We start from the raw sequence: 12,328 nt of genomic DNA, 5'->3' as shown, positions 1-12,328 counted from the left end.
TATATTGTTTTTTCTTTTGCAATAGAAGGAACTACGGAACAGAAAAGGGTCTCAGAGATGGGAGATCCTCCTAGGGATGAATTTTAGTATAAATTCAAAAGGACCTGTCCTCACCCTCTTCCCAAGTTCTATGAAGCCTCTGATCTTAAATTCATTGAATTGGCAGGTTAATAAGGAACAATAGAGATATTCACTCATTTATTTGTGTTTCATCTAATGTTCTCCTGCTAGGAATGTTCTTTATATAACTCGTGCAATTTTTAATAATTTTCTATGTCATATAAATTGTGACTATGAACATGTTTTTCTTCTACATAGTAATGGGAGTGAGCTTTAATGAGACAAAACTCTCAAAATTTTTATTTAAACAGGAAATATCTGGTCATTTTATTACCTAATTACATGTGAGGAGCTCGGCATGCTTCTAATATAATATAAAATCTGATGAGCATTTATACAGTTTAGGAATCCAAATGTAGCCTAAACTATTATGACCAAAAATTATTAAGTAAGGCAATCAGCCAGAATTACAAGTTTCCTTGAAAATCAGTTTCACCAGAAGTGGCAATCATTTCTAATATGGGAAAGTATTCAAGATCACCTTCAAGCTCCGACGACAACTTTAGAGAATAGAGAAAATCGTTAATGATTATGAATAGGCACATGGCTGTACTTGACAGCAGAATCAGGCTTAACTTTAGGGCACATCAACCTCGTGCATCGTGATACTGGGCCCTTCCTGCGCCTCCTCCGTTTCTCCCACTGATCTTTCATGTGCGTGTGAGAACTACAGCTGCTTAGCAAGGTCTGCATTTTAGTACCAGGGTTTACACCAGACAAATGATGACCGAGCTTACACGGCCCTTCGCCACCTGCTTGGTGATTAGCTCTGGCTTGTGACGAAGCTCTGGGTGTTGCAAAGGAGCAGAAGAAACGTGAGCCACTTTTGACTGCTTTAAAAGCAGCAGCATAACCAGAGTTGTGCCTCCAGAGGTGGGGCAGTCCTCCAATTTGTTGCTCTCCAACATATTAAAATATATTGACCTATTTAAATACAGAATTAAAATGACGTACAGAGAAAGCATTTGTATTTCACCGTACTCGAATATTCGCCTTGCTAAAATGGGGTAAATTATTCCAGTATAATTTTCCTTTTGGCTGGCTAAAAAGTGTGCTGCGGGAGGTGGGGGAGCGCGCCCTGCACCCCTCCCCACCCCCACTGCAGCGCCACCCCCACCCCCACCCGCACCACGTCTGGAAGGGGTGAAAGGGCTGAGGCCTCCCCCATTGCTACTTTTGCAATGGTAGGAGTCCACGTGGCCAGTATCTGAGGAAGTGTGTGTTTTCCTTCTAGTCATTACTCTCAGAACTAGCTTTCTTAGAATTCCCTCTAAAAACAGGCAATTATATTATCTTTGAGATACCACCCATTAATTTCCCACCCAGATTTATCAAATCGGTGTGTGTACAGTTTTTTTGCCCCTGTTCTGTCCAATCTTAAGCCATTACCTTATTTTTCAGTTACTGAAAATGCTTCACATTTAGTCCTGGATTTTTCAAAATAATATCCTTTGACTCCAAGCTCTAAAATGCACGAAGAGTTTGCTCTACCGCCTCTGGTTGGTTATTACTGTCCCGTATTTTGTTGTTATACCATTTCTAGATTACCAAATGAAAACATTTTCCTCCTAAATTTGGCTTAATTTTTCTAACGGGTTTATTTTTCTTCTACTTACTTCTTAATTGTTAGACACAGAGACCGTAGCTTTCCCTTTCCGAGGCCTCCCTCTGAATCCCAGCAGGACACTGCTGCGTACTGAGACCCACCATTGCTTACCCTCCTTTCTTCTGCCTCCAGCTTCCGCCCGACTTGTTCGGTTTTCTTGGGAAAACCTCATGCAAATAGGTAAAAGTATCCAGTAAATAACTGGCACTGTGTGAATGTGTGGTTTGTGTGGTTATTTTTCTATGTGATGATAACCTCAATAAGATGTTTCTAGTAGGGATTAAGGCCTGTGGAAGTGAAGTGGAATGAACGTGAAATGTTAGAAGACTTCAGAATAAACCCCTAGAAGGCTATTAAAATATAAAAGCTCACATCCTTTTATGATTTTAAATGATTATTTTCTTTTTCTGTTTGAAGGGACAAAGAAAGGATACACATGTAAAATAAAGGCTCTCCAGAAACGTAAGAGGAAACGTAAGGATTCACTCCGTTTAGCGTCCCATGGCCCTGATCTGCCAGGTACCACATGGCCATGGCTCCAACCTCTCCTGTGGGCCATGAAAACGTCAAAACTAACAGATTAGATGGCACATCATGTAACAAGGAGACCCCAAAATACAGGCTTATGCCAAACAATTTTCATCTCTTTCACATAACAGCAGAGATGTACTAGGAAGACCCTGGCTTCCTTGACATGTGGCTGCCATTTCTGGGTCCAACAAGTTCGCTCTGCTTGTCATGGTCTCCCAATCAGTGGGAGTGGGAGAAAGGGACAGAATATTCTGCTCTCATTCCAGTGGCCAACACTCAGTCACACAGCCAGAACTGGTGAGTGAAGCTGAGAGATACAGTTCCGGCTTGGCAGTGATGGGTGCAGTTCTGACTGCTCTTGTGGAAGAGATAAAGAATGACTTTTTGGGTGGCAAAAGTAATATGCCTGACTGGCCTCCACGTTTGCACCCAAGGTCCTGTGCTCCCTTAAATAAGGAAGAAAAGGTAGACTCTGCATGGGTTCAAACCTAGGCTTTTTGTCACTTGAGACTCTTTGGCAAGAGCAGGAGCTGGAACCTGGAATGCTACATGGTCACACTTCTGACAGCAGCTAGGGGACAGGAGAGTAGGAGCGACTGTCAGTAGTGTTTAAAGAATACAGTGCGCAATAGAATGGGGAGGAAGAGGCAGAAGAAACAGGAATGGATAAGCAGGAGTCCTGCCACATCAGATCAAAGGCGGGGAAGCAGACAGCTATTTAAACCAAACTCAACCCCAGGGCACACCATACACTGCGCACGGAAGGCAGAAGCAGTGTGATACAGTGTTCCGTGCTCTGCACCAGCTTCTGAGTTCTCTATCTCTCTTGCACTCTTCCTTTTCTTCTTTGTCTGTTTTCCTTCCCTCTCCCATTCTCTTTATGTTGCTCTTGGATACTTCGTTTCTTTTGTTCATTTTTTTCACCTCATATGAAATAGCTCTAGAATATTTCTGTGGCACTGTAGAGGTGGCACGGCTTTTTCCTCCAGAGTTAAAGCATTTTGGGATTTGTTCACTTCCATTGCTTTTGATGATTTCTGTCTCCTATATACACACAGATGCATTTAGTAAGTAATGCAGTGTACCGTCCCAAAATTGCAGTTCAGAGTTTGGGGCCTCATTCCTTCGCAGATTTTCTCTTAGAACCCAACCAACAATTGTTTATGAAAACTCCTGAAATTTCACTGAAATTGCAATTATCTCCTGCAATTGTTTTGTTTGTTTGTTGTTTGGTGGGAGGTTTACAAATAGCCAATCCAAGAGTGTTATTCAGTTCTCCTTGCTGCTGATTGGCTGCTGCCCTGCAACCCAGCAGATGTGCTGGCATTCCTGCATTATAACATTGCTGGACCACATGTGGCTGTCTGGAGTAGGTCTCTCAGTTTGTTCTTCTTAAAGCTCTATGAGCCCTAAGACGCTGTCAAAACGCCCTGTAATTTCTCAGGCTTTATTATTACAATATTTTATTAAGTTAAATCACATAAACTATGGGAGACATAGCAGATTTGGGGTTTAAACTATAAAAATAGGCATTCCAAGCATTTTACTGACCATATCCAAAAACTGTGGTTTTTTACAATTCGCAGGTGCTCTAGGAATGTAGCCCTTATGGACTTTGGGAGTCCGTTGTAGATACACATGTATAACAGATATCATACATGTGTGCCCCACACGCCTCCCATTCATTTTATAGAGACCTCACTGTGTGTCCACCCCATCCCACCATTTCTGAATGAGAGCATGTTCCCCTAAAATAGGATTTCAGTGACCCTTTTGTTTTTGCTATCTTTAAAGCTTTCTGGAGTTTGACCCTCTGTGTCTACAAAGTCCCCATAAGCAATATTCTTTTGGTCAGTTTCTTAGATCCTAATCGTCCAAAATTATGTGAATAAGGTCTTTTGGGTCACTTTTCTTATATTCACAGCCAAAATGGGTCTACTGCTAAGTCACTGAACTATGTCTCATCTGTGTAGCTCATAATCTTTTCTCTCTCCATACAAAGTCTTCTCTGGCTGTCAATGATTTCTTCCTCTCAACCAAAGAAATCTACCATGCTTCCCTTACCTTTGTAATTTCTGAAGGTCTCAGTTTCTTCATCAGCTTAGTGGGATAAAAAATGTTCCAATCTCTTACATAAAGTAATATATGTAAACATCTTATACAAATAATGTTCAACAGACATATTAAACATCTTATTAGACATATTAGATGTCTTATTAGAGCTTATATTTTAGCTTTCATTGTTGTTATTCTCACAGTGTTTCTTGGAATAATAATGAAACTGAATTAAGTTATTTTTAATGTGGGAGTCAGAGAATTTGGGTAAATAATGGAGTAAAAGATGGCAATGCACAATGAATTTGTTACCCCTGACTGATGTGTTTTGAAATTTTTAGGATTTTTTTTCTCTTTGAAATAAAATGGATTTGAAAAACAGGGAGTAAAGAAACTAAAATCTACAATGGACCCACTGCAGTTAAGCATTTATATATAGCAATTGCAAGGTTACAGGGTTCATATTTTCATTGTGTATTCAGCTCTTGGAAGGTAACAATACAGTAAAAATTTTAAAAGACTAGTAAATACAATGTGACTTTCTAGTTCATCTGTTTTTATATTTTCTATTGTCTTAGGGAGAAAGAGAGGTAGAAACAGACTTTTGTCAAGTGGGAGTAATGGATCCCTAAGGAAAAGAGGTTGGTCAAAAGGTAAAAAAAAATAATATATATCTTTGATAAACATCTTAATTTATATGCTTTATTTTAGCTGTTAATAACAACCATTGAATAACACATGAGATTTAGTGAATTTCCAAAATATGTCAGGGAAAAAACATAAATAACACAACAATGGCACTAACTTAGCGATGGAAGTATGACCCGACCCTGAGGCCAGGATCCTATACCACTGCCTCTGCTCAACTGATAACTTTTAACTCTGGACTGGCTGGGGTGAAGAGCAGGGCACAACCTAACCATAACTCAACCCTCCTTTTGCCCACTACTCTGTGGTTATTATTGAACATAAGTCTAGACCAGAGGTCAGCAAATTGTGGCCCAGTGAATAGCCTACCTTTCAACTGTTTGTGAATAAAGCTTTATTGGAACACCTATCGTCTATGGATGTTTTTAAGGTAGAATTGAAAAGCTGAGGAATCACCACAGAGGCATATGCTACTCAAAATATTGAATATTTACTTCAATATTTACTATCTGGCCATTTTCAAAAAAAAAATCCTGGCTTATGGGCATTTGAATATTTTAAAAATATTAGATGGGCTCTTAACAAGTTACTTTCAAATAGTGTGTTCTTAAGCACCACTATGTGCAATGCACTGTTATACACAAGAAATATTAATGTTATTTTTCTATGTTTTTCAGGGATAAAAATAGTCACCAGTAAACTTTTGAGAAGAGTCAGAAAAAGAGGTAAAAAGAAAGGATGAATAAACTTTTAAATTAAATATCTGAATTCCTACCCCCAGGTTCTGAGCAATGTCAGTTTTCTCTACTGGTTTATGGAAATCAGTAGCAAATATTAGGCTCTTCACAGACATTGATCAGTTTTGATGGGACAGACTGGCGGTATCTCCCATTCCACTGACCAGTCAGTCTGGGAGAGACCCCAGGCCACCTGGTCTGCATCCACCCACCATTCAGATAGTTAGCAGACCCTTATCCTGCCCATGTAGAAAGTCACAGACTGCATAGAAATGAACCCTTGGCAGCAATATAAGACCTATGTTCTGATGCTTACAATTCCTTTCACTGTTAACTTAGGCTGGGATTTGCCTTTTTTGACAACACTTTCCTCAACTGTAAAGATAGAGGAGAGGGTGGTGAGTGAATTACATAAAGTGTCTTGGTAGGGCCACCCAAGCCCTGGTGGTCTGTGTATATCTGAACCAACTTTTGCAAGACTGGAAGGCCCACTATCCTCACCCGAGAGAGAACCCCAGCCTGTTTGTCGGCCCCCTCACCTTGGCTGGAAGGGCAGGAGCAGCTGCGGCTGCTGTAGAAGGTTTTAAGACCTTCAGAACTAGGGGCTGGGGATTTAGCTAAGCGGCATAAGCGCCTGCCTTGTAAGCAGATGTCTTGAGTTCGATCCCCGGTACCGATAAAAAAGAAAAAGACAAAAAAATAAAATAAAAGACCTTCAGAACGGCTTCAAATCCCCAGGGCCCCTCATGTGGTGAGCAGGGCTCCCCAAGAAATTTGCAGTCTCTGCTGGAGCCACTGCCCTGAGCTACCAAGAGAGCTCAGGTGGAGAAGAGGCAAAGCAGAGCAGAGGCCAGTGCCCAATGAGGTGTCCACTGCCATCCCACTCTGCTTCCCGAGCTGATGCCTCAAATGTGGAGACTTGACTAAAATTCAAAAAGAATTTTCTCCATCTACCTAATTTTGAAGTCATAATATGACCAGAACTGTCCCTTCAAAATATCAGGAGAAAGTCACTGTGTGGTAGAAAGTTGAGCCAGCAAGCTTGGGGCTCAGATTCGGCCCACAAGGCTTCCTGCGGGAGGTGAGGCATGGGGTGGAGGATGGTATTCTTTCTTGGTATCTAATCTGCCACTGAAAAAAGACCTTGAAATGTAACTAACGGGAAAATTCAATGCATTCTAAAGTTATAAAAGAGGGATCTCAAGTTATATAGGGGAGATGTTGGGTTGTTTTAGAGGAAGATGGATTGAAAAAAAGAACCTCAAAAAAACTTCCTTGCAGGTCCTAGAATTCCTAAAGAATTAAATGCAAATTTTTACACCCCTGAACTTCCTGTGACCTGCGGTGATGCTAAGGCAACCCTGATGAGGGAAGTGTTTAAGCAAGGTGAGTGTTGTGGTCCCCAGTGCTCTTCCGCGGTGAAGTACTCTTGTGACTAGAGCACACCTGAGGCAGTAGACAGCTCTGAGGCTTGGTAACTGACAGGGAGGACTCAGAATATGCTCACACACCGCCAGGCTTTATTAAAGTGAAGGAATGTGAAGCAAAGTCAGCAAAGGGAAGGAAAGGAGAGGAACCCAAGAGCGGTCACATGGGAGTCACACAGAGTGCAACCACACGTGACGCACGTGTGAAGTGTCTTCTGCCAGGGAAGCTGGGCTGAGCACGGGAGCTCAGGGTTTGGTCAAAGGTTAGTCTCTTAGGCACCTCTGCCTGGCACACACCGGAACCCCGGAATCTCAGTGGGGAGCAGGGCTTCTGCAGAAACCGCGTTGCTGGTACAGTGAGGCACTCCCATCGGTTTTGGGAACAGTAGAACTGCTCCCCACATCCATAGCCCCAAAAACTAACCAAGAGAAAACTTTGCACAAAAGTGCTTCTAAAGCTAGTCCCAGCCTGCCATGTTAACTCTTTTCTACACAGCACACGAGATAAGCTGCAGTAATTATAACATTTTCAGTTTTAAATTCATAAAATGTTAGAAGAAGTCAAACCATGGCTTCCTATGAGCCAGGGTTCACCACAGGTAAAGGAAAGAGACTCAGTAAGAAGCCAAACCATGGCTTCCTGTGAACCAGTGGGTACACGGGCTGGGAGCCAGAAGAAGCAACTGGCCAATTCGGAGGACTCAGGGCAAGATGACAGCAACTGAGGCGAAGGAACAGCTTGATCTTTTTATTGTTTGATTGACTTTGCAGGCCTGGGGCTGGTGGTCTGGGCATCTATTTGGAGGATAGCAGTGAACAGTATGGCAACTGTGGGGGGATTTCCTTCTGTCTTGTTTTTGAAATCCAATGTTTTGTGCCATTTTACTCTTTTGTTTTATGCCTACATCTCATAACCTGAGCAACTATTCTGAAGATAACAATATGCAGTTTAACAGCCATTGTTAAATTCCTGTCATCTTGTTTTGAGAACCTATACAGCCATTGTTGGGTTTTTGTTGTTGTTATTTTGTTGTTCTGTTGCTGTTTTTTAGGTTTGTTTGCCTTTTGATTTTTCTTTTTTCTCTTTAAAATAAAATTTTAAGAAAATTCATAAAATGTTAGCCTTACAAACTAGGTCACCTTCACCCATGGAGAGGCCTACAAGATGCCTGTCTAGCACCCAGTACAAGAGCAAGCTCTTCACTACCTGAGCAGAACATGGACATGTCTGAAAATACTCAACTTCAAGCTTGACAGGCCTCTTCCCTATAACACCCATTTGGCCTTAAGCTAAAAGAAGAAACCAGATTTAGAATTAGAAAAGTGCAGCATTCAAGTTTCAGCTTTATCAACAATGTATCAGTCCATTTTTTTTTACTATAACAAAATACCAAAGGCAGGATACTCCAGAAAGAAAAGAGGTTTGTTTAACTCAGAGTTTTAGAGGCTGGATGCTGAGGATCCTCGAGTTTGGTTTTTGGTGAGATTCTAATGACAAATGGCAGCATGTGTAGAAGGAAAACATAACATCACAAGACAGGAAACCAAAGAATGATTGGGATCCTATGAGAACTACCTTAATCCTTTCCACAGATAGTGACCTAAAGGACTTAAAGACCTCCCAGGGTCTTAACGAACCACCAGGCATCACATCACCACATTGGGAACCAAGCCTTCAACCTACAATCCCTTAGGGGAGCAATACACTGGACATGTGTCCAAGCCATAGCAGACAGTGTCAGGGTTACCAGCAGCGAACCACTCAACCTCTTTGGCCCTGAACTTCCTTATTACAAAAGAATAATAAAACTTTCTCAGTATATCCTTATGGGAAAAAATAAAATAATACCCACAAAATATTTTGCGAATTATAATTGTTGTGGTACCAGTATTCATCTATCATGATTGATCCTCCCTCCCATGTTATAGTTGCATAGATACCAACAAGTCTAAATGTTTGCTCTATGACTCTACTGTCTATGTGTGATTAATTTTTCCTTCTAGTTAACACTTACATAATACCTGGCAACATCAAATTTTCATGAGCCCAAAACATGAGAAATAATTGATTGCCTTCAGCTGGAGAAATAATGTCATATCAGACAAGGTACATGTGGCAGTAATGACAGCTTTCACATGGCAACCAGGATTGACATGAGCCTAACAGAAGGAGGCTAAGGATGTCTGTCCTCATTTGCCTCTCTGCAACTTGTTCCCTCCTGGGGCACAGAGAAAAGAGGAGGAAGAATTCAGCTCACTATAAAGTCATCATTTTATCTCTTTTTAATGTAGTGAAATTCTTTTAAAAGGTAAGGTCAGTGGTAATTCCTCTTCCGATTGCATGAAGGTCAAGAAATATGCAAATAAGGTGGGGGATTCCCTTCTCTCCTTGCTTCTCAGACTGGGTGTGGATCCCTGGTGTCTGTGAGGAAGCAACCGCTCTCCTGAGATGGTTCTGAGCCCAGCCAGCCCTAGAACCAAGGCACAGGATGCCAAGAGTAGGTGGTCTCCTGGACGGGGCTCAGCTTGTCTTGGTCTTACAGGAGTCTGGAAGAAGAGCATCAGGAGCGAGGATGGGAAATGGTACACTCCTAAAGAGTTTGAAGTTGCAGGAGGCCGTGCATCTTCCAAGAACTGGAAAATCAGTGTGCGCTGCCATGGATGGACCCTCAGAGAACTGATGGAGGTACTGCAGGGACACGAGGCTTCAAGCAAGGACTGAACTGTCACAAGTCACCAGCATCAAGCTTTAAACGAGTGTCTGTGTCCAGAAAACTGTCCCTTTGCTCAGGTCACAATGCATATGTGATTGCTAGTGTCGCAAGGTGTTACCTTGGCTGGCTTGTTACAGCGCATCATCTTAAGTCAGTTATTTCATACTCTTTCGAAGGCAGGGCAGTAAATTATGGCTTGACTCTGCCACTAATTAACTGTCAAGTTTGGTGACATGGAAGTAACTTATATTGGAGAATATAAGAATATATAAGGAGTAACTCCTTATAAGGAATCCCCTAAATCTTGTGAGCCTTAAATTCCTTAAATCTTGTGAGCCAGTGTTAAAAGTAGCATTATTACCAGCCAGAGATTTAGCTCAGCAGCTCAAGTTCTTTCCTGGTAAGCACAAGGTCACAAGTTCAATCCCCAGTACCAAACAACTACAACAACAACTACAACAACAAAAGGAGCATTATACAAACATATATCAGAAAACAACACATCAACATAATAGTCCGAGTTGTAGACTATCTCAACAATTTTGTTAACCTATCTCAATTTCATTTTTTAACATTTTTTATTTTGTTATGGTACTAAGGATAGAACCCAGAGCCTCACATATGCTAGGCAAGTGCTCTACCACTCAGCTATATCTTCAGATCCCTCAAATTTTCTGCAGAAAAAGAATATTAATAGATTGCATTTTAAATTAACTCCTTTACTCCTCTTGTCAACTCTTGATATGGAAACATCGGGACAGGTCTCTGTGGCAAGTACAGTGCTCTTTCTGTCACTGTAACAATGCAGAAATATTTCCTGAGCCTGAGGCCGTGAGGAAGGAAACCCTGGGGTCCCCTGGCCCTGTACTGCAGTGCGTCACTTCTGCAACACGAGGTGCCAGCAGGAAGAAGTGCAGGAGCTTGAGGATGGGAAAGTCATTTCTGGTTTAGAAGGTGAGGACAGCCTGATAGAGCAGTTTACCTGAGCTGGGTCATACTGGAGAACATCTCCAATGAGACAGAATTTAGAACAGGACATTCTAGGTACAGAGAAGGGGTGGCATGAAAATCTCCTTGAGGTATCAAGCAGGTGGGATTGATAAGGCTCCTTGTACCTACTGAGCTGTTTGTGACAATCCCGAGGCCACAAGAGTGAGTCTAAATGCTTCCATGAGCCACTAGGAGACACAGGACATAACATTCCTGAAGACACTTGACTCTGAGCTCAGAGTGAGAGACTCAGATTGAAATACCTGGAAAGTGACCAGAAACGCCAGGCTCACAAAACAAAAACAAAGACCCATCAGATTGTAATGGAAAAAATTTTTAAAAATCAACAGCTAATGGTTTAATGAAGACATATGTTCCCCCAGCCTGCCAGATAGCCAACAGAAAGTTTCAGTCCGCCTTGATTGTCTCTGCCCAGGCACAAACTAGACATAGCTTGACCCAGATCATTCTAACCAGACCCGGATGCATAACTTGTGCTTATTTAGGCCACAAAACATCCTACTTGATACATACTTCAAGAACTTTCTTCCCAGCACCAAAGAGTAGCAAACTGTATGCAATAAGAACTCCCCATGCTTTCAAGCCTCTGTACCCTCTATAAATCCTAGCTTAACTGCAGGCCAGGCTGGTTTCCACCGGACCACTGGTGTAATAAAGGAGTTGCTTGCTAACTCCTTGGTGTGGAGTATCTTGCTTGTGGTTCAGTGTCAGGCTCTGCAACAATATCACCAGTCCCTTTTCTCTTTCAGAAAGGAATCTTACCGGATCCACCAACTAAATGGAGAAAGGTAATTACCCCATGACCTTTTACCAATATCTCATCCATCACCTTGCTGACTTTCCACCTCTGTAGCCACATATATAGTGTTTCAATTGGCTACTCCTGATAGAATTTGATTTTATAATATGGTGCTATTATAGTTGCTGCTTTCAACATAACACAACATAAGAGGCCATAATTCTTCCTGCATTTAAACATGTGTGATAGACGTGAGAACAATCCTTAAAAATAGATCATAAGACAGAATTGGCCTTGCATACGTGTATTAGTAAAAGACCTGAATGTCATGCTCTTACAATTAATTATAAAAGGTGGGGCTGAAGTTGAAAAACAAGCACAATTTTGAAGTGCACAAAATGATACATTTAACAATGCCCATTTTTGCAATCTCAGCTTAACACCTTTTGTCTTTCCTCATTTTTTTTCTGGGTTCTATCTTTAATAAAATAATGGGGCACAGGTTTTCCTAGAAACATCCCATGGGCACTCCACATAATCTAATGTAAAATTTTCCTTGGAATATATATCACCCAGGGAAGCAAATAACAGATAAATAGAATCTTTTCTTTTACTTTCTTTCTTCCACTAAAACACACACACACACACACACACACACACACACACACACATACACACACACAGAGTTAATCAAGGAAAATTTATTTCTTGAGTCACACCTAAGAATATAGTGATTCCAT

At 41.4% G+C, this 12,328-nt stretch overlaps 1 protein-coding gene across 1 annotated transcript in view; it reads left to right on the top strand.

Annotated features, from left to right (window-relative positions):
• The window catches only part of LOC100727417 (nuclear autoantigen Sp-100), an 81,261-nt gene that overhangs the window by 59,152 nt on the left and 9,781 nt on the right, over window positions 1–12,328 (top strand). The window contains exons 17-22 of the mRNA XM_063236647.1: window positions 2,144–2,245; window positions 4,891–4,965; window positions 5,638–5,685; window positions 6,979–7,083; window positions 9,668–9,810; window positions 11,599–11,637. Of these exons, the coding sequence (XP_063092717.1) occupies window positions 2,144–2,245; window positions 4,891–4,965; window positions 5,638–5,685; window positions 6,979–7,083; window positions 9,668–9,810; window positions 11,599–11,637 (512 nt within the window). The remainder of the gene's footprint in view (window positions 1–2,143; window positions 2,246–4,890; window positions 4,966–5,637; window positions 5,686–6,978; window positions 7,084–9,667; window positions 9,811–11,598; window positions 11,638–12,328) is intronic.

This window comes from Cavia porcellus, unplaced genomic scaffold (assembly GCF_034190915.1).
Source record: "Cavia porcellus strain 051 isolate PalLab524CR breed Dunkin Hartley unplaced genomic scaffold, mCavPor4.1 scaffold_26, whole genome shotgun sequence".
NCBI lineage: Eukaryota > Metazoa > Chordata > Mammalia > Rodentia > Caviidae > Cavia > Cavia porcellus.
Note: the sequence above shows the minus strand (reverse complement) of the source record. Positions and strands in the feature narration are given on the sequence as shown.